Source organism: Rutidosis leptorrhynchoides, chromosome 2 (assembly GCF_046630445.1).
Source record: "Rutidosis leptorrhynchoides isolate AG116_Rl617_1_P2 chromosome 2, CSIRO_AGI_Rlap_v1, whole genome shotgun sequence".
Classification (NCBI taxonomy): domain Eukaryota; kingdom Viridiplantae; phylum Streptophyta; class Magnoliopsida; order Asterales; family Asteraceae; genus Rutidosis; species Rutidosis leptorrhynchoides.
Window position 1 is genome coordinate 546,834,685 of NC_092334.1, and position 24,297 is coordinate 546,858,981.

The 24,297-nt window shown below is 34.3% G+C and overlaps 1 protein-coding gene across 1 annotated transcript; it reads right to left on the bottom strand.

Moving 5' to 3' along the window:
• Positions 1-7,393: 7,393 nt before the first annotated feature.
• LOC139893033 (RING-H2 finger protein ATL8-like) lies at positions 7,394-8,079 on the bottom strand. The gene has a single exon (XM_071876172.1). It carries the CDS (start codon positions 8,059-8,061, stop codon positions 7,528-7,530), a length of 534 nt encoding a protein of 177 aa, XP_071732273.1. The 5' UTR covers positions 8,062-8,079; the 3' UTR covers positions 7,394-7,527.
• Between the last annotated feature and the right edge of the window lie 16,218 nt (positions 8,080-24,297).

Consider the following 24,297-nt stretch of genomic DNA (forward strand, 5'->3'; position numbering starts at 1 on the left):
CGAGGTAATTAGTGGAAATATCACCTTCGGAGATTCCTCTAAAGTCCCGGTTAAAGGCAAAGGTAAGATTCTCATCCGCTTGAAAAATGGAAGGCATCAATTTATCTCTAACGTGTATTATGTGCCTAATATGAAGACGAATATACTGAGTATTGGACAACTCTTAGAGAAAGGCTATGATATTCACATGATAAATCGTACTCTTTCTTTAAGAGACCAAAAAGGAGGTTTGATTGCTAAGGTGCCAATGTCAACGAATAGGATGTTCATGCTAAATATTCAACATGACATTCCAAGATGTTTAAAAGCATGTTTCAAAGATAATTCTTGGCTTTGGCACATGAGATACGGGCACTTAAATTTTGGAGGGTTAAAATTATTATCAAGTAAAGGAATGGTGAAGGGTTTGCCTCCAATTAATCATCCGGATCAAATATGTGAGGGATGCCTTCTAGGAAAGCACTTCCGAAACAGTTTTCCAACAGAAGCTTCTAGTAGAGCGAAGAAACCTCTAGAACTTATTCACACAGATGTGTGTGGACCCATCAGCCCACCATCTTTTGGTAAAAATAGATATTTTATTCTATTCATTGATGATTTTAGTCGAAAGACATGGGTCTATTTTCAAAAAGAGAAGTCGGAAGCTTTTGGAATGTTCAAGAAGTTTAAAGCATTTGTGGAGAATCAAAGTGGTCTCACTATAAAGGCGTTGAGATCCGATCGTGGAGGAGAGTTCACATCCAAGGAATTCAAGAAATTTTGCGACAACAATGGGTTACGACGTCCTCTAACTCTTCCGTATTCACCTCAACAAAATGGTGTTGCGGAAAGAAAAAATAGGACCATTCTTGATATGGCCCGGAGTATGTTAAAGAGCAAAAGGATGCCTAAGGAGTTTTGGGCTGAGGCAGTGGACTGTGCGATCTATCTATCAAATCGCTCGCCCACTAGAAGTGTCAAGAACAAAACGCCCATTGAAGCTTAGAGTGGAAGGAAGCCCGGCATCTCACACCTTCGAGTGTTCGGAAGTGTGGCATATGCTCATGTGCTGGATCAGAAGAGGACGAAGCTCGATGATAAAAACGAGAAACTCATATTCGTGGGTTATGACTCAAGTTCGAAGGGTTACAAGCTATACAATCCCAAGAATGGTAAAGTAATCTCAAGTCGAGATGTGGTGTTCGATGAAGAAGCAACATGGGATTGGAATGTTCCCGAAGAGGAGAACTACGACTTTCTCCCTTATTCATTCGAGAGTACTGCAAGGAACGAAGAATATATAGAAGTTCAAGAACCTTCTAGTACACCATCTCCGCACTCTCCACGTACTCCAACCACTACACCTAATAAAGTGACACCAACATCAGGAGCAGAATCAAGTAGGCTACAACATCACACAAGGAGCATTGAGGAGTTGTACGAGGTAACTTAACCTATGGAGGATCTAACATTGTTCAGCCTTCTTGCCGATGGTGAGCCAATAAGTTACGAAGATGCAGCAAAAAGCCAAAAGTGGAAACGTTCCATGGACGAGGAGATTCAAGCAATCGAGAAGAATGATACGTGGGATCTTGCTACACTTCCAAAAGGGCATAAGGCTATTGGTGTAAAGTGGGTGTACAAGGCCAAGAAGAATTCCAAAGGTGAAGTTGAAAGATACAAGGCAAGGTTGGTGGCGAAGGGATATAGTCAACGAGCTAGCATAGACTATGAAGAAGTATTTGCTCCCGTCGCTCGTCTAGAAACTATAAGATTAATAATCTCACTTGTGGCTCAGCATAATTGGAAGATTTATCAAATGGATGTCAAATCCGCGTTCCTTAATGGCCACTTAGAAGAAGAAGTCTATATAGAACAACCTTTGGGATACATCGTGAAAGGCCAAGAGAATAAGGTGCTGAAATTGAAAAGGGCCTTATATGGGTTGAAGCAAGCGCCTCGAGCATGGAATAGCAGGATAGACAAGTATTTCCAACAGAATGGCTTTACAAAATGCCCACATGAGCATGCTCTCTATACCAAAGTAAGCAAGGAAGGAGATGTTATGATTGTGTGCCTATATGTGGATGACTTGATATTCACTGGCAGTAATCCCAAAATGTTTGAGGAGTTCAAGAAAGCAATGGTTCGGGAGTTCGAGATGACCGACATTGGACTTATGGCTTACTATCTTGGGATCGAGGTAAAACAAAAGAAAGAAGGAATATTCATATCCCAAGAAGGTTATGCGAATGAGGTGCTCAAGAAGTTTAAGATGAATGAATGCAAGTCAATGAACACACTAGTGGATTGCAATCTCAAATTGTCAAAAGATGATGAAGGATACTTGGTGGACCCAACACAATACAAGAGTTTGGTTGGAAGTCTGAGATACCTAACCTGCACGAGGCCAGATATTCTCTACGGAGTTGGATTAGTAAGTCGATACATGGAAGCACCTACAATAAATCACTTGAAGGCAGCCAAGAGGATACTTCGCTACATCAAAGGTACGATTGACTATGGCCTGTTTTATTCGCCTTCTAATCACTTCAAGCTAGTTGGATACAGTGATAGTGATTGGGCTGGAGACAAAGATGATCGTAAGAGTACGAGTGGTTTCGTGTTCTATATGGGAGATACGGCGTTCACATGGAGCTATAAGAAGCAACCCATTGTGACTCTGTCAACGTGTGAAGCCGAGTTTGTTGCAGCAACATCGTGCACCTGTCATGCAATATGGCTCAGGAAGTTACTAAATGAGCTTAAGTTTTTTCAAAAGGAACCTACAGAGATATATGTGGATAACAAGTCTGCGATTGCTCTAGCAAAGAATCCAGTCTTTCATGATCGAAGCAAACACATCGATACAAAATACCATTACATAAGGGAGTGTGTTACAAATAAAGAGGTGCAGATAAAGTACGCGAAGTCACTTGACCAAGTTGCTGATATTTTCACAAAGCCCCTAAAACACGAGACATTTCAGAGATTACGGAATATGCTCGGAGTGACGAAATCAAGTTTAAGGGGGGCTGTTGGAAACTAAACTTGATTTTGGGCTATGTGTTTTAGATTTGGGCTTGCAAGTATACAAATATTTTGGATCAAGATTATAGCCCATTATGTAGAAGCTTCTTGTAATATGTAGTAGTGAAAGTGTGTAGAATGTGTGTAGAATAATCTTGTAAAATATCTAGGTCTAGAAATACTAGGAAATATCTAGATAGTAGTAGATGATGGAGTGATCTAGACTACTCCATTGAGTAGTATAAATAGAGGGCTTCACCCCTCATTTGTAATCAAGCAACAAAGCAATTCAATAAGCAAATCAAGTAATAAACAAAGCCTTCAAGATCAATCTAACTTCTAAAAATCATCAATCCACTCTTCCACAAATAATATACATAACCTCCTATTTCCAACAAGGACTTGTGTCAACGAATACACTTTCTCTCACACGGTACTTTTCCTTTCTAGGACTCGAGAAAAAAGCAACAGATTTGGAACAACTCAAAGTCTGGCTCCGCAGATTGACTTAAGTCACCCTACGATCTCTGCATCATGATACGGATCTGCACGGATGTTGTCCGGAGAATAAACAGTCAATCGACAATACTATACTAAGAGTCTTAACCTTGTACTTATATTCGCTAGCCAGAAATAGGTACTAACACATTTCATTATATAACTTTTTCTGAAAAAATGTTTTATTGTAATTAAATGACGCGGTGTCAATTTACAATATGAACAAAGAGGCTCTGCATGGCTCAATACTCTTGCAATACACTACCTAAGTTCTACATAACAACAATAGCCCAACTTTTGTTGAGTTCCAGTTGTACCACAAAAGGGATAGCAGATCTAATGCATCACGTACAATAGCAGTAACAGTAGTACGCTAAAATTAACCAACACCAACTACCCAAGGGATCATCAATCAATCTTGGAATAGAAAACCAACAAAACCAATCAATCGAACCTTTTCTCAATCTATTTAATATCCATTCAAAACTCTTAGATTGAATCTCGTTTAAAATCATTGACCCATTCACTTTCTATTTCTTTTATAAAACTTGATTTCGGTTCTTCCAAATTAAATACCAACTAATTCATGTAATAGCTTGTCATATTCTTCTAGCCAATGAAGAAGCTAACACGGTTCCATTACCTTCAATAGTTCATCAGTGTCTAGAACTAAAGATTAAATATGTTCTACCACTTGAGAACTCGATAGTACATGAATTTTGACCTCTTTGACTTTATTCTTAATATATAAACTTTACCTCTTACTTTATTCTTATATCAAGCTAGCGTCATGTAATTTTGTGATTAACACTAAATTATTCAGTATTAAGCGTATTTATTTTTTTATTATTGTATTACTTTTGAGTTACAAGTGGTACTACTTGAAAAGAAAATTGTATTTAATCACTAAACCCTGAATTATTCTTAACCATTGGTTGCCTTTATTTTCTTTTAAAAGCATCCTCATATTATATCAAAAACAATTATCAAATAATTAATTTTTTTAGTTATTCATCTAAAAATAAACACTGTAATATTATTTCTGTTAGAGAGTTAAACTAAAATGAGTATCAAACATATTATTGTTATTTAGAACGATGTGCAGTCAGATCCTTTGAATAATTCATATTATACATCACTCGTCACTTAATAATTCTATTTTATCATAAACTTCCTAATATATAAAGTGTTTAATCATTTAGTTACCTCTAAAGATAATAATACAAAAACAAAACAAATAATATCACAATTAAGCAGGATAATATCTAGTTTCAAAGTTATTTTCTATTTTATTTATTTATTAATATTTTAAATTTTATTTATCTATTAATATTTTAATAATGTTAAGTTATTTTAGTAACAATGGGTTATTTTAGGAATTTGATTTATATTTGGATTATGTTTAGTTTTTCTTATAAATCATGTATACCCTAAGCAAACATCTTAATTAGTACTACGATTCTACTTTGAAGTTTTCTATTTTAACCTACTGTAGAAGATATTTTGTCTTCTATTGAATTTTGTCTGCATCGGTTGGTATCAAAGTGAGGTTTTCTCGTTCGAATGGCCGGTGACAATTTAGAACAGACTGATGATTCCTCTTAACGTACTCAATGATTCCTCTTAATGTACTCAAAGGAATAAAAGCAATGACAACCATGCTTAAAAACCTTACTTTTCCTATGGAGCAAACTACTAATAGCTTTTGGATTGTTTGCCGTTTCTTTTTTATTAAAATAGAGGTTATGTGTCATTGACATATCCGAACTCAATGTCAGAATTCACACACCAGATCATTTTCCTGGACGAACCAATACAGTCCTAACGTCCCTCAGAAGGAAACCCCCACGATGAATCCATACGGATATCGCGTGTGGTAAAACCTCCTCGTGTGAGGCTCAAACTTATATACGTACGAAACCTCCGAAGCCCATGAAATAGGCAGGTAACCACACAAAAAATATTTTTGCAGAACATTAGAGTCGAAATGATGAGGTCTCTCATTGAAAATCATGTCACTGTTAATGCACCAATACCTTCGAGTTAGATTGTTTGTCGTTTAATTGTTCATTAAATACATTGAGAACCCCACTAATTTAATACTCACTATAAACATTAGTGGATAAGTGGATAATTAATTACATTATATTTTTGTATATTTGAAAGTGAATTAATGATAAAAAAAAATAATAATAATAATAATAACAAGCAAAGTTCACTTTTCTTATTTCCTTTCTTATTTCCTTTTTACAGTTAAACAAATCGCATTATATATGACGATCTACGGAGTAAAATTGATGTGCCAGTAGGGTGTACGTGTTTCATTGTCTATTAATTATTAATTGATTGAATGAATAGTTTATACCTAAATGATAAATTATGTGAACCGTAATATGTGGTAACTATATGACCGTCTCATGAAGTTATAACGTGATCGCGATATTAAATTAAATTAGGTTCGGGGTTGCAGTTGTGGTTGAGTGGTAGTGGCCTGCCTCTAATACACTTGAGGTCAGGAGTTCGACTCCACCCGGCTACAACAATTACTTAAATGTAAATGCAACTCTATCCTGCCCGTCCGGAATCACCCGGGGCACCCCTAAGTGGGGTAAAGGGATGGGGGGTTTTACTTGGCCGTGCCCTTGGATCGGTTTCAAGGTTTCCTCCCGGACAGCGATGGGGGCGGGGTTATTATCGCTGCATCGGCATAGTCGAAACGGGAGATGATCGCAACGGGTGGTTTAGTCCCCCTCGGGTGATCCCAATTTCGCTGTCCTAAAAAAAATTAAATTAGGTTCGAGGTTATTAGGGAAAAAAATTATAGTTAGTAGGTACGCGAAGCTTATATTTCAAACTAGAATTGAAACTTATAGTATTTGATAACTTTAATTCAAATACACTCTTAATCACTATATAATATTGTGTCTTAATGGTAAATTGAATGAATGTAAATAGACTTTCGTTTTTTCCTAAAACAAGAGTTATTGTTGTGGTGTGTAAGATGACACATGCAATGTGAATGTCCATGTTTCGTGCAACTCAGCTCCCAAATCTTTTGCGTGAGAAGTGTGTCCATGTTTCACACATAATATACGTACTACTACTACTCACTACTCAATTTTGACCCTTCAACTCTTTGTAACCTAATGTTTGTTCAACCATGAGGATTCAATTTCCTAATCTTGACCTTAATTTAAGTTCATGCTTAACACGTGTGTTTATTGCTAACAAATACAGTCAAGGTGAAGTAATTCACTAGATAACTTAGTATCTAAGTAAAAAAGAATTTATGTACCTAGTAATCTGAACATAAAAAACTTGTTAACCTTAACAAATAATAACCTTTTTAGAAATTAAGACAATTCAAACACTCACTAACACGAAATAATCCATAAAAATAAACAATTGTATTATTTCAAAGTTCAAATTCTAAACCTTATAATTATAAAGTTTCACAATAGCCCTTCAGTTACCAAATGGTAAATGACTTTTTTGTAATTCAATTTCAACCAATACCCCACTTGTATTAATCATTGAATCCCATTTTATTGTTGGGTATAGATCCTCTCATATTTACATAATAAATCATTTTGTGTTTCTTACGGAGTATTTGATAATACTTTGAGCATCTTATTATTTACTTTTATAATATTACTCACAAATAAATAACATGATCAGTCATATTCCGTACTTTTATTTTGTTATTACAATACAATTCACTTATCCAGCTTCCTATTGAAGCTCAATAATTGTTACTTTTTGTAGTTTTGCCAATAGATAATTAAAAAGAACAAACAGCTATGTCTAGTGTCCAGTATAAACCATAAACCATAAAGAATATATCTAGTCTACTATAGAGTATACAACAAGTTACAATCATTTACAATTTACTCCATTATTTAATTTAATTAACTCACAACCACACTTAATACAATCGTGTTTCTTAATTAATTACTACTAATAATTAATAAATAATTGTATACAATTTTAACCTAACTACAACTCCAATTAATTATCGAGCTACACTAAAAACCTATCAATTGAATTCGAACCGGAAGCAGGTAAGTCACCGCACTTTTTACATCTCGGTGCCGGAACTAAGATCTGACGACACGACGGACACGATGAGTGAGATCCAAACCACGTGTCAATGCACGTGACATGAAAACCATGTCCGCACTGCGGCAACACTCTGATCTCATCACCGGTAACGAATTCCGTCAAACAGATAGCGCAATCGGTTAATTTACCGGCGGTAGTTTCCGGCGGGTAGGTGAGCTTCGGGAGAGATTTTAGGACCTTCTTTTTGAGGCCTTTGTTAGCTGCTGGCGGTGGAGAATGATCCGTACGGCCGGTGATTACTATGCCGGAGATCCGGCGAATCCAGGTACAACGAGCAACGGCGACGAGACCGAGAACGCAAATTAAGGCGCATAATAGAGCTGCAAGGATAACGACGAAGTCGGAATCGACATTGTTTGGGTCCGGCGGGGGGTGGTTGTCCGGCGAGGTGGTTGAATTTTGGGTGGTGAGCATCCTGAAACGACGAGACATAGTTTATTGAGTGAAAAGTGTGTTTATTTGACAGGGAAATGAAAAGAAGGGTATGGAGTTAGTACAGGGTTTTATAAGAAGTTAGTTGGTAACCGTTAATAATATACACGGCTCTGTTTACATGTACGTACAGTACAGATATACATTATCCAATACAACAAAACTCGAATTATTATTATTTTCTCTTTTATTATACAAACAAAATAAAATTAAGAGCCAATACATTAGTAACAGGTTTTTATTTTCCAAAAGAAAATTGCTTTATAACCCAACAAAAAAAAAAAAAAAAAATACAAACACAAGTACACAACCCATGTAGCTACCTCATAGGTACTCGCTATGTGAAAGTTTGATCTTAAAAATGGCGCAAGTTCAATCTATGTAATTTTTTGACATCTGACTCTTTCAGGTTGTTTGTGAGTTTTCAAAGGTAACACATATAATCGGAGTGTCACATAATTAGAGTGTTCCAGCTAAACATACACCTTTTGATCCTAAAAAAACAAATAACTTAGCAAAGCTAAAAGAAAACATTTTGATCCTAAAAAAACAAATAACTTAGCAAAGCTAAAAGAAAACAGAAGCCACAAACAACAACCTCCTAAACTTAGAGGCATACCACGACCAAACACAACCAATAACTTGGAGTTGATATGCTTGCCTTCAACTCCAGAACTCCCGAAACCATTCAATATTGAATCCAAAATCCCACGTTTTTGGAGTTATAACTTGTTTATTACTCATAATTTTGTACCATTGATTATTAAAAAGTTAATAATTATAATTGATAGTTAATAGTTAATAATTATAATATCAATTAAAAGTAAAGTAACAAGAATAGAAAATATTATTTAATATCAATAACAACACCAACAACAACAACAACAACAAAACTCAATCTCACTTGTGTGGGGTATGGCAAGAGGTGAGAAGTAGACAATCCTACCTCTATCCTAGAATAGGGGGAAGTCATTTCTTTACTTGTGAAACACTCCCAAGAGTAGAGAAAGTCCCCATTCTCTTTGTTCGACAGATAAAGAGATTGCTTCCAAGAGAACCTCCGGCCGAGAGTAGAAAAAGATATTAAAAATAAAATAAAATAAAATAAAAATGTAAATAAAGACAAATAAAATTAGAGAAATTAAAAATAAAATAAAAATAAAATAAAAATAAAATAAAAATAAATAAATAAAAAGAGACGCCATGAAAATCGTAGAATCAGATTTTCATTGGTCTTAAATCATGTATGTAGTTCAATTTAGGCTCTAAACCGCAGTCAAGATGCCAATAAATTGACGTTTGCCTATTACACGCTTAATATGTGACAACCCGTAAATTTCCGGCAAAATTTAAACAAAAATCTTTATATGATTTCATTTAACCTCGACTAATTCCGACGATTCACGAACAATTATTTGTAAATAATTACGCATTAATTTGATATATTAATATTATTATTATTAATATCCTTTTTAAACAAGATATCAATAATTAATATCTTTATTATCAGTATTGTTATTATAAAAAAAAATATATTAACAAATATTCTTGGAAAAGTAGTAAATCAATTTGTTTATTTTAAAAAAAATATATATATAAAAAAAATCCTTAAAATAAATGATTTTTTTAATAAAATAAATAAATAAATTACTTTTTAATTAAAAATTATAATGGAAAACTACTTTTATTATTTTATTTTGTGCATTATCCCATGACCTAACATTTAATACTTTTGAATTTTAAATTCCCATTAAAAATTAAAATATTTCTTTTTCTTTTAATTATTTTATTCTTTTTACCTAATTTTTTCAAGTATAAATACCCCTCATTTCTTATTCAAACTCACACCAAAATTTCTCCCATTCTCTCTTTGAAGAATTACTACTAGTAAGTATTATTTTCTTACTTTTTACTTTTTACTTTTTACTATTTACTTCGGTTTATTATTATTTTTTTACCGAAACATGTAAATAATGTTATAAATTATATGCAATTAAAATAAAAATAAATAACATGTTATAATTAGTAATATATGTTACTAAAAATTATAAAAGTATTTTTATGAATTAATATATAGGAGTTATAATTAAAATCGAATTATTGAATATATATGTATATACGCACCTAACGTGAAGGTTATAATTAAAGATAGCGTAGAAAGACTACAAACATCACCGCTACTTGTGGCCTAGGGTGATCCTTGTTACCATTATGGGACGCTTGTGGATCTCGAATGCCAAGACTTAGATTCTGGTCAAGAGATCCTGGGCCGCTCGGTAACAATAGATCATTCGAGTGACTTGCATGTTAGCGATGAAGTTTGGGCGAGATTTTACAACATCTTTGTTAAGAATTATAACCCGAACATTCTTACACTAGAAGCTTACTATAAGTGGAAGTTTTTCATAAATAGTAAGTTTTCAAAATAGAAACTTTTGAGAAATAGAAACTTTTCTCGAAAACCGTCACTGTCAATATAGTTGCTATATTAATAAACATACTTTATGTCAAGTTAGACATTAACTAATCAAACGTTATACCTCAAGGTTGATATCCAGATCACTTACTTGCTTTACTTTCCTTCTTGCGTGGAATACTTCAACTGCTATTTAATGTGAGTTTTCATAGCTCCCTTTTTATCTATATTTTTGGGCTGAGAATACATGCGCTACTTTTATAACTGTTTTTATGAAATGAATACAAATACTAAAACTGATTTTTCGTGAGTTTTCATAGCTCCCTTTTTATCTATATTTTTGGGCTGAGAATACATGCGCTACTTTTATAACTGTTTTTATGAAATGAATACAAATACTAAAACTGATTTTTCGTGAGTTTTCATAGCTCCCTTTTTATATATTTTTGGGCTGAGAATACATGCGCAACTTTTATAACTGTTTTACACGTATCAACTATTAAACTGTGATATGTTGGGCTATGACCAGCAAGTCCCCAACCGACAAGTATAAACGATAACTTGTTACGGGGCAAACTTGAAAGTCTAGTCTAAATACAAGTACCAACTATTAAACTGTGATATGTTAGTCTATGACCAGCAAGTTCCCAACCGACAAGTATAAACGATAACTTGTTACAGGGGCAAACTTGAAAGTCTAGTCTAAATATCAGTACCAACTGTTAAAACTATGCTATACCAGGCTATGTCCGACTAAGTCCCTACAGTGATATTTTTAATTGCTGCGGCATTCTTAATTATTGGGGATAGGCCTATCGGGAGTAACGTCCCCGATACATTTGACTAAGTCTTTGTATTACTTGATAATGAAATTAAACGACAAGGACAGAACAACTTGTCACGGGGCAAACTTGAACGTTTAGTCTAAATATCACGCACTGGCATAATTTTTTGATCCTGCGGGAGATCAACTTTACAAACTAAATCTTGTGGTCTAAAACAACGACAAACTTTTTGTTAAACCTATGAACTTCACTCAACCTTTTTGATTGACACTTTAGCATGTTTTGTCTCAGGTGCTGTTTGATTCAAGCTCTTATACTTACTGCTTATGTGATGCTACTTGGACATAGGATCAAGAGATATCGCATTTATTACTTCTGCATGTGAACATTTACGATATTGTTATTCCTGTCATTGTAATGATATTTCATTTTCCGCTGCGTACTCATTAAAGTTAAATTCATCATTTAGTATTGTTCTCATTTATTATAATATGTTGGTATGTTTTGATATTAGTGACGTTCCTTCCAGACCCTATTGGGAGGACGTTACAGATTGGTATCAGAGCAGGTTGTTGTAGAGAACCAGGATTGCATTTTATGTGTGCCTTATACAATTAGGTACCTTAGCAATGTAGGACTACAACTATCCTTGACCATAGTGCCTTTAATTGTTGCCTTTAACTGTTAAATGCTATACTATACTTTAGTAACCTTACTTATCTTAGAATGCAGTGCCAATCTAAGAACTCTGCTCATTCTCCTAAGTACTATCCAATTCCGCCACCATATTTAAATGCGACACCATGATTTCTGAAATTCTCGACATTCCTTTGTTATCTATCATGGTTTTGTGTATTACATATGTATTACATGAAATGTTATCAATGATTCTTGAAATCTCTACTATTCATATTCATTACTTTCAAAATCTTTGATTTCTCGTTATTTTTTATCATTGAATTTTCTTGACGGGTGACGTCTACGAAACTCTAGAATGGAAGGGTTTGGATTACCGATTTAAAGGATCCTATAGCTCAAGCCCCTGACGTCTTTTGTTGTTGTTTACTTTGAGTGAAAACGAGAAGATCGGATTAAAATGTCTTTAATCGAAAGTTTATCTGATTACATACTTATCATTTTAATCTCGACACGTCATACCGCCATTATTACATAAATGGAGTATAGACAAATCATATCTTATCATATCTATCCCGATAGACTTTGTCTAACGCTTTTCCTAATTTCCCTCCGTAAATTACGGAAATCTTTTTGCTATATATATATATGTATTCAAGGAGACGAATATATCATTTAATATTCAACACCCATTTCAAATCAAACCCTCATTCCAAACACATAATATGGATTTCTCACCCGATTCCTCAAGTTCCTCTAGCTCCGAAGATAGCATAACGGGAGCACACCCACCGATCAATTACCGTGATTTCTTCAGAAAATGGGGATGGGTTCGCGAAATACTCACCCTATGGAGAAATGAAGAAGGTACTTCTTATCACGAGCCAAACTTAGCACCAAACGTCGGAGTACTCGATCCGCTTACCGGCGAACCTGTTCGTAATACCGTTTACACTCTTTTCGCAAGGATTTTCCACCTCGAAGGTCGACTCGATGTAGCCCAAGATAGTATTCGTCCTCTACTACCGAATTCTAACCAGATTGGGTTATTAGAAGAAGTTAGAAGACTTCGAACTAAATATCAAGAATTGACAAACCTTACGGAGGAATGGGTAGAACAAATCCATAGACTCGAGCGTAAAGTAGAAACCCTGGAGGAAACGGTGCACGATTTGGAAGCTAGGCTCACACCTACTACCCAAGTACCATGTGACGATCACTCCAAATCCATATGGACGAACATGTCATTCATTGATTTCATTGCGAGGTATTTGACCTCTATATGATACATTTTGTAAACATTGCATTCTTTTGAAAAGGCACACCATAAATGAATATTTAAATCAAAGGTTTTCGACATCTGATGATTTCTACATATAGATAATCACCATAAATAATAGTTTACAACAGTATTTCCGTTGACAATGCAGTCAAAATAAGATACATGGTGATGATTTGGTGAATGCAACGTCTCCTTGAAAAATATGTCATGTAAGACTCCATGCACATAGCTTGTTTAACATCTAAGCAAACAGCGGAAGACTTCTAGGAAACCTGAGAATAAACATGCTAACAAGTGTCAACACAAAGGTTGGTGAGTTCATAGTTTTAATGTTGCGCATAATCTGTATATAAAGGTGGATCACAAGATTTCAGTTGTTCAATCCAGAAACGTTTATCAAAATATTCTACGAAATTGAGCACCCTGGTAACTAAACTTAACGTATATATAATTTGTACCCTTTGTATAATCATCTTAAAAATACACGCAAACCAATGTGTACGCTTCTCAAATAACATACGTCCGTTAAAAGGCTAGTGCTCTAGCTCGGACGGGGATATCAAGCCCTATGGATCCATATACTACTACTCTCGCCCACCAGTTCTTATAACTGGCAGTTAACAGTTACCAAAGCTAAGGGATTTTTGGTTCAAACTCAGTATAGAATTTAGTATGTACTTGATGTCAAAGCAGAGGGGTATAAAATACTATTATTTTTTACTAGGAAAAACTATTAAATACGATACAATTTTACACAAGATATTTATTTATTTATAGAATGGATATACTTAAACCTTGCTACAACACTTATAGGCAGTGTACCTAATCGTACAGTAGTGTAGTTTTTAGTAAGTCCGGTTCGTTCCACAGGGAAATCTTTAAACAAAGCTCAACGCTATATTAGTTTACTTTTATAAAAATACAAATATATATATAAGTAATATTATTAGTATAAAGGGGGGTTTTTACCGTTTAATGACCGGTTTGTCGATTTTAAGACTTTAGTCGCAGTTAAAACCTAATGTAAAATATAAAATAAATACAAGACTTTAAATTAAAGCGTAAAGTAAATAACGATAATGAAATTGCGAATAATAAAAATGCGATAAAATAAAATTTGCGATAATTAAAAAGTACGATAATTAGAAGTGCAATTAAATATAAAATAAAGGAAATTAAATATGAAATAAAAGAATTATGCTTATTTAAACTTCCGTAATCATGGTGTTTGACGTGTTGATTTTAGTTTTATGCCCATGGGTTAATTGTCCTTTGTCCTGGATTATTTAATATGTCCGTCTGGTTTTTGTCCATAACAGTCCATCAGTCATAAATATAAATTGCAAGTGTCCTTGTCAAATTATTATTATACCCGAAGATAAATATTCCAACTAATTGGGGATTCGAATTGTAACAAGGTTTTAATACTTTGTTTAATGAATACACCAGGTTATCGACTGCGTGTAAACCAAGGTTTTACTACTTTGTTAACAATTACACCAATTACCCTTGAATGTAATTTCACCCCTGTTTTAATTATTCTAGTGGCTATTAATCCATTCCCGTTTCCGGTTAAATGAACGATTATTCGTACATATAAATACCCCGCCCATCGTGTCCGATCGAGTGTATATGGTAATTTATAGGGACGCCCAATTGTAAATCTTTATATTAACATTAACAAACTTTCATTTAGTTAAACAAATATAAAGCCCATTAATAGCCCATAGTCTAATTTCCACAAGTGTCGTTCTTTTGTCCAAACCCCAATTATGGTACAAAGCCCAATTACCCAATTTTAGTAATTAGCCCAACATCATGATTACTTCGTTTTAAATAAGCATAATAATAACTTAGCTACGAGACATTAATATAAAAAGGTTGAACATAACTTACAATGATTAAAAATAGCGTAGCGTTACACGGACAGAATTTCGACTTACACCCTTACAACATTCGCTAACATACCCTTATTATTAGAATTATAATTAAAATTAAAATTAAAATATAAATTATATATATATATATATATATCGTATAGATAGAGAAGAGAGAAAATAGAATATGAAAAATGATCAGAATTCGGTTTGCTTTATAGCCAGAGTTGAAATTTGGGGCTCCGCGACTCGCGGCAAAATCCCCTTCAAACTCCGCGAGTCGCGGAGGTTAATTTTACAGCTCAGTCCTTGGAGTTTCTCTGCCGACGGTTTTTTTTATTTATAAATATAATATATATATAATTAATATAATTAATTATATATTATATTATATTTATATACATAGTTAACTTGTAATTTTTAGTCCGTTGCGTCGAGCGTTAAGAGTTGACTCTGATCCCGGTTCCGGATTTTCGAACGTCCTTGCGTATAATTTAATATCTTGTACTTTGCGTTTTGAATCTTGTACTCTTGTAATTTCGAGACGTTTCTTATCAATAATTGGAACCTTTTTTTATTGTCTTTTGTACTTTTGAGCTTTTTGGTCGTTTGCGTCTTCAATTCGTCGAATCTGTCTTTTGTCTTCACCTTTTATTATACAAACGAATATCACTTGTAAATAGAACAATTGCAACTAAAAGCTTGTCTTTCTTGAGGAATAATGCTATGAAATATATGTTCGTTTTTAGCATTATCAAATATTCCCACACTTGAGCGTTGCTTGTCCTCAAGCAATATCGTCTTGAAACACTAGAATCACTTCTTTATTCTTCACACTTTGTACATCAGTGATTTCTATACGGCGGTATAAACAATGGTAGTAATGATATGGTTTACAGTCCCACATGACTATAAAAATTTAGATCCATTAAGGAAATTGGATCTTTATGAAAACATTTGATCTTTTGAAAATTAAATCTAGTTTTTACCCTAGATAAGTTTTCCGGGATAACCCTTTACCGGTGTTTGCAAAATATTTTTGTGGGTTTGGTGGGTTTCAGATTTGAAAATTTTAGCTCAAAACTTGCGGTTTTGTGTCACCCACTTGCTAACCTTGTATTAGGAAAGCAACACGTCCAGTTTACTTGTTCCGTATATTACCTTTCGGCAAACTACCGTCCGGTTGTAAAGGAAAGCGTTGAACAAGCAACTGTTAAGGCAATGTCCCGTGACATGCTTTTGATTATGGTCTATAACGTGTCGGACGCAATTACTATCCTTGGTAGGAGCAATAGTAAAGCTTACCCTTATAATTTTTCGGTCTGGCACAAGGTCCTGTCTTTGACCACTATGCAACCACCGTTCTTACGGTTGACACCCGATTTAGTTCAGGTGACCTAATGAATTCCAGGTGAATTCCTAGGATTTTACGTTCAATGGTAATGAACGCATTAAAAATAGGGTTTTCAGAAAACAAATCGGTTTGTAATTTTGATCAAAATATTTTCTCGTTTAAGCTCGAGTTTAGATATCATCGAATTCCATGAGTTTGTAATTCTCAATCTTTAAGGTCAATCTCTAGGATTGAGTAATATCAGTCTTAAAAGCTGATTTTTAATCTTTAAGGAGATTATCCTTTCTGGGGATCTGATTCATTAGTCTTATCCAGCTAATTTGCATGGTGCCCCCCCATTATACGAGATAAATCCTTCTCATGGTTAGGATAAATCTGACCACTTGGCGACCCTGTTTAATGCTGAGGTCCGTGGATTTCCTGCTGATTTTAGTGATGACTTTTCTAGATTTTTCGTCAACCTACAGCTGGTCTGGACGACAACTTCATGACCTAAATCAAGAAGCGCGTGTCTTTTTCGGAAGACTTTACTTCCTTTTAATGATGGAATTGATTCATCGTGTAGATCCATCTCTTCTTTTCTTTCATCGGGTAAAACAGTTTAGTTTAGTTCAAAGCAAAAGTATTTTCAGTTATTTGTTACAGATATATGTGACATATGTTTAAAATAACTTGGTAAATTTTCCCACACTTGGCTTTTTATTTTTCTTTTTATCGTCCTCTATTCCATTTTAAATGAATTTTGACATTTTAGTTTGTTTCTTAATTTATGTTCTTTCTGAGATAACAATAATTTCGGTGTTAAAACCTAGTTTTATCGTTCATAAATATGTATAAACATGATTTGAATTCATTTAATTGAAAAAGTTTACTAGAATTGGGTAGTCAGTATATAAGACTAGGGCTGTTCTTTTTTTATCAGAGAGCACTAGATTCTAATACAACTACTGCTTTACTAGTATTTTTAATGGTAACCAAGTGTATAAAGTAAAAAATTTAAAATCCGAAAGAATTTAACCCCTTCCCACACTTAAGATCTTGCAATGCCCTCATTTGCAAGAAATCAGTAACAATTTAAATTATTGAGGGTGATTAGTGTGAAAATGATTAAATTTTACCAAAGTTTCCAAATATATTGGCGTTTGTTTGCTGAATGATAAATGGTGCACATCATTTGTTCATTCCGTCTTGTTGTTATTTCACATATATTTTGCATCTTGTCGTCAAAATTAGTTGCTTTTGCTGAACTTAATGCCAGTCTTTGAAAATGCGTTGTTTTACCCTGTTGTGTACATAAGATAAACTGCAAACATATATACATATTTTTGAAGTTTGGTATATTACCCCACATTCAAAAATTATTAAAATCTAAGAATAAAAGTTAGATAATTATAAAAATGATTACAATATTAACAAAAATATTAAATGTATCAATAATTACAAATTACAAAATAAAAAAAAAATAATAAGTAAACTAAGGATGATATTGGTACCAATAGGGGTTCCAGGCATAACCATAAGTGCTATAGAATGCTTCGGCAGGGTCATACGTAGGATATGGTGGCTGCATCTCTATAGACCAAGGAGGGAAGATGGGTTTCGGTGTAGGAATATAGTTTCTACCTATATGTTGGCAATGAGCTATGATCTGGTTCTGATGAACTTGCCAATCTTTAAATGCTCTCTGTCTAGCATTTTCGTATTCCTGAGAAGCTATAAACCTATGCATTTCTTGCATCTCATTCCCCCCCTCCTACATTACCTTGTTGCTGGTTTCTCTCCACCTGTGGATGTCTACCATGGTATCGTACTGCGGCGTTATTTCGCCTCTTCAAAACTTTCGCACCATGGTATACATTTAAACCTATAGTATCGCGGGGTTCCGGCTCTTCTAGTAATAATCCCCCCCCGACTTATATCCACACCGAGATATTCACCAATCAAAGTAATAAAAATACCACCTCCTATTATGCTATGTGGTCGCATCCCCCGAACCATAGCTGATAAATAATAACCCACACAATATGGTATACTTACAGCGCTCTGTGGGTCTCGAATACACATATGGTAAAACAAATCTTGTTCATTTACTTTTTCTTTGTTCTTACCCCTTTGTGTAATCGAATTAGCTAAAAACCTATGTATCACTCTTAATTCGGCTCTATCTATATCCAAATAAGAGTAGTTTCCCCCTTTGAAACGGTGATGGCTTGTCATTTGACTCCACACACCGTGTGTATCAAAATTCTCATCTATCTTTCTACCGTTTAGTATCAATCCTCTACAATCGGCAGACGCTAACTCCTCAGGCGTATATATACGTAAAGCCTGAGCCATGTCCAGTAAAGACATGTGGCGCATCGAACCGCCTAACAAAAATCTAATAAAAGAACGATCGGTTAAACTAGCTACCCGATCATTCAACTCTATACTACATAACAACTCTTCACACCATACTTTATATACAGGTCTACGTATGGTGAATAAACATATCCAGTCATTAAAAGAAGAACTACCATACCTCTGTACAAGTAATTCCCTAATTGGCCCGGCCAATTCTACAGCTTCTAAGGGTCCCCATTCTATGACCCTCGGTACCTCAATAACCTTAGAGTGAAGAGTATGCAAACCCCGTTGATATTTTGGATAATCTATCCAAAGTCTGTCAAATCTCAGGTTCGGGTGCAACTCTTCCAAGTGCATATCGGAAAAGGTCATGACTGGATGAGGTACATCCTGCTTGTAGTAGTTATCCACCTCCTGTTGTTCCAAATTCTCAGCAGGAGCATTGCGGGCTTGGGATGAAGATTCACCCCTTTCATTCGTTTTTCTTGAGTAATTCTTAGATAGCATCCTTCTCAACATGATTTTAGCAAAAAATTTGGTGATTAACGGTTAAAAATTGGGATTTTTTGGGGGTTTTTTTCGTGTTTTTCGGGTGCAGTTTCGAGCTGTATTTTTGCAGTGTTTTTTTTTTTTTTATTTTTTTTTTTTTAAATGTTTTTGGCATACTTTAAATCAATAAGATTAAAAATAATGATAATAAAAGTTCTCGTCCCTCCCTCGGGTAAAGCAATTTCGGTTTAAAGACCTAGTCTTCAACTTACGACGAATTTTAAAAATCATATTCTTAACTTAATGAGATAAAGTAAATTTTTGTTTTTAAATTCACACAACTTAAATATGAAATTCAAAATTAATATTAAAAATTCACACCAAACTTAAAATTTGAAATGCATAAAATTAAAAATTTATATTTTAAAAATTAAAAATTCACACCAAACTTAATTTTAAAAATTTATAAATTCATATCAAACTTATATTAATTTTTTCAAATATTTACAATTTTAAATATATTGTTTTTACAAAGTTTACAATATTAATTTAAGATTTAAATATTTATTTTAAAAACATGGTAAAAATAAAATTAAAAATCTTTTTGGCTTTTTATCCCACTTTAATCAATCAAATATTATCAAAAATATGCGCCCCTCTTTTCGGTAAAGTAATTTCGGTTCCAAGACCTAATTTAACTCATGACGAATTTTTGAAATATTTTGGGTTGATTGATTAAAGATATTTATACCTTAAGAATAAACGTTAAATTTCGTAGTGATGTAATAAATTTTTGAATGATATCAATAATTTCGGTCGCCAAACCTAATTTTATTCAATACCAATTTAATACTTTTTAGCGAACAAATTAGCGTTTATTATCAAAAGGTTAAAAATAAAAAAAAAATAAAAACTGTACAGACATACCTGTGAAATAGATCTTAGTTATATGATTTATTCCATTCATAAGATAGTCGGTTTAATTGGTTTTCCATGGCTGCATAGGCGTAACCCCGAGCATTCAGTGTCTTTTCTTCTAAACATATGAACGGTCCGTCTCTGCATAAAGTAACAAATTCGGTATTTGAATAGGTTTGATTATTTGAACATTTACCTCCATGTGACCATTTTCCGCATTTGTGACATCGTTCTAGGTGTCGTGCTCTTCTTTTCGCTGCGGATTTTGATTTTCCTTTACCAAATTGTAACTTATTATCTTCGCATCTGGATTCTTTTCTAACTCCGTCCATTCTTTCTCTGATTACTGATACTAATTCACTCGGTAGTATGTCATTATTACGTTTAGTGATCAAAGCGTGTAGCATTAGACCATGGTTTAGTTCACAGGCAGTCTTCATTTCGTAGAAACCTAAAAAAATAAAAATTCAGAATGGGGGGAGAAGACTAGTTCTTTAGGGTCTGCTAGGGAAAGACCATACGTGTTCCATTTTCGAGAACTACATGAAAACAGACAATCTAACTCTAACAGAAATATATATTATCCTTTAAAGACTTGATTCTCCCCACACTTAGTTAGCTGTGGTGTCGAAATTGTGATTAACTTCGTTGTCGACTTCCATCGGACCATGTATGTAATGTTTAACTCTGTGACCATTAACTTTAAATTCAATCCCATTTGAATTTATCAATTCTATCGTTCCGTATGGGAAAACTCTTTTGACTATGAATGGTCCAGACCATCTTGATTTCAATTTTCCAGGAAATAGCTTGAATCGTGAATTGAAAAGAAGAACTCTGTCTCCTTCTTTAAATTCTTTTGAACTTCTGATTCTTTTATCATGCCATTTCTTCGTTCTTTCTTTATAGATTAACGAATTTTCGTATGCTTCATGTCTTAATTCTTCTAATTCGTTTAGTTGACTTAATCGTAGACGTCCAGCTTCATGTAAATCAAGATTACATGTCTTCAAAGCCCAAAATGCTTTGTGTTCAATTTCTACTGGAAGATGACATGCTTTTCCATAAACAAGTCTAAAAGGTGTGGTTCCAATTGGAGTTTTGTAGGCTGTTCTAAAAGCCCAGAGTGCATCCTCCAATTTAATGGACCACTCCTTCGAATTTGATTCTACGGTTTTCTCTAGAATACGTTTTAAAGCTCGGTTGGTATTTTCAACTTGTCCACTTGTTTGTGGATGATATGCGGTGGAGATTTTATGAGTTACTCCATATCTTTTAAGAACTTTCTCAAGTTGATTATTACAGAAATGAGTACCCCGATCACTTATTAAAGCTTTCGGTGTTCCAAACCTTGCAAAAAGACGTTTTAAAAAGTTGACTACAACTCGTGCATCGTTAGTTGGGAGAGCTTGTGCTTCCGCCCATTTAGATACATAATCAATGGCTACGAGTATATATAGATTATTATGAGATTTTGGAAATGGACCCATAAAGTCAATACCCCAAATGTCAAATACTTCACATACTTGGATGACATTTTGTGGCATTTCATCACGTTGACTTATTTTTCCGGCCCTTTGACATGCATCACAGGATTTGCAAAGAAGGTGTGCGTCTTTGTAAATTGTAGGCCAATAGAATCCAGCTTCATAAACTTTTCTTGCTGTTAGTTGAGGCCCATAATGCCCTCCTGTTGGTCCTGTGTGACAATGGTTTAAAATTTTACTAGCTTCATCTCCAAATACACATTGGCGTATTATTCCATCGGGACAACTTTTAAACAGATGTGGATCTTCCCAGAAATAGTGTTTTATATCACTGAAGAATTTCTTTCGTCTTTGGTACGATAATCCTTTTTCAAGGAATCCACAAACTAAGTAGTTTGCATAGTCTGCAAACCATGGGATTTCTTTATAATCTATCTTCAATAGATATTCATCAGGAAAGTTGTCTTGTATGGCCGATTCATTTAGAACTTCTAATTCGGGATTTTCAAGACGAGAAAGATGATCAGCGGCGAGATTTTCTGCTCCTCTTTTATCTCGGATTTCAATATCAAACTCTTGTAAGAGTAAGATCCAACGGATTAATCTTGGTTTAGCATCTTGTTTTGAAAATAGGTATCTAAGAGCAGAATGGTCGGTATAGACCACCGTTTTTGCTAGAACGAGATATGATCGAAATTTGTCAAAAGCAAATACAATAGCAAGGAGTTCTTTTTCAGTAGTTGTATAGTTTGTTTGTGCTCCTTGTAATGTCTTACTAGCATAATATATAGGTTGAAATCGTTTTTCAATCCTTTGTCCTAAAACGGCTCCCATTGCAAAATCACTTGCATCGCACATTAGTTCAAATGGTAGATTCCAATTTGGTGTTATCATGATTGGTGCATTAGTGAGTTTTTCTTTAAGAATATTAAAAGATTTGATACACTCATCTGAAAAGATGAATGGCATCCTTTTCTAGGAGTTTATTCATAGGAGTGGCAATTTTAGAAAAATCTTTTATAAAACGTCGGTAAAAACCGGCATGCCCTAGAAAACTCCTAACTCCTCTAACATTGGTGGGATGTGGAAGTTTAGCAATTACATCTACTTTAGCTCTATCCACTTCAATCCCTTCTTTTGAAATTTTATGTCCAAGAACGATGCCTTCTTTAACCATGAAATGGCATTTCTCCCAATTAAGTACTAGATTTGATTTTTCGCATCTAATTAGCATTCGTTCCAGATTAACTAGACATGATTTAAATGTATCACCGAAGACTGAAAAGTCATCCATGAATACTTCCATGCATTCTTCTATCATGTCATGAAAAATCGCCATCATACACCTTTGAAAGGTTGCAGGGGCGTTACAAAGTCCAAATGGCATTCTTTTGTAAGCAAAAGTACCATAAGGGCACGTGAATGTGGTTTTCTCTTGATCTTCGGGTGCTATTGGAATTTGAAAATATCCGGAAAATCCATCTAGAAAACAATAGTAACTATTTCCGGCTAATCTTTCCAACATTTGATCTATGAAAGGTAAGGGAAAGTGATCTTTTCTGGTGGCGTCATTTAATTTTCTATAATCAATACATACACGCCATCCTGTTACAGTCCTAGTAGGAATAAGCTCATTTTTCTCATTTGTAATGACAGTCATGCCACCCTTCTTAGGTACGCATTGAACTGGGCTTACCCATGGACTATCAAAAATTGGATATATCAAACCTGCATCTAGCAGTTTAATAATCTCTTTCTTAACTACATCTTGCATATTAGGATTTAGTCTTCGTTGGCGTTGCACATACGTTTTATGACCCTCTTCCATAAGGATTTTATGTGTGCAATACGAAGGACTTATTCCTTTAATATCATGAATCTTCCATGCAATGGCTGGTTTATGAGCTTTCAACACAGAAATGAGTTGTGATTTCTCATTTTCAGTAAGAGAAGACGATATTATTACAGGTAATTCAGATTCACCATGTAAATAAGCGTATTCCAAATGGTTTGGAAGTGGCTTTAACTCTAATTTCGGAGGTTCTTCTATCGATGATTTATATCGATATCTGTCTTCTTCTTTTAGCATTTGAATTTCTTCTGTTGTTGGTTCATATCCATTAGCTATAAGTGTAGCTAACATTTCAGCTTCATCAATTGGTTCATTACCTTCTCCTAAAGAACATTCTCCTGTTCCTTGTAATTCTGGAAATTCTTCTAATAATTCTGCATGTGCATCTATAGTTTGAATATAATAACATGTATCATCTGCAGATTGTGGTTGTTGCATTGCTCTATCAACTGAAAAGGTAACACTCTCATCCTCTATACTTAGGGTTAGTTTCTTACCGAACACGTCTATCATTGCTTTAGCCGTGTTTAAGAATGGTCTTCCTAATATGAGAGGAACTTGAGAATCTTCTTCCATGTCCAAAACAACAAAATCTACTGGAAATACTAAAGTACCAACTTTAACTAGCATGTTCTCCATTATCCCTCTAGGATATTTTACTGATCGGTCGGCTAGTTGTATACTTATTCTTGTTGGTTTCAATTCTCCAAGGTCTAGTTTAGCGTATAGTGAATACGGCATTAGATTTATACTAGCACCTAAGTCTGCCAATGCTTCTATTGAACTAAGACTAC

What these genes read in the sequence shown, in the direction of transcription:
- LOC139893033 (XM_071876172.1), bottom strand. Translation starts at nt 8,061, where the DNA reads ATGTCTCGTCGTTTCAGGATGCTCACCACCCAAAATTCAACCACCTCG.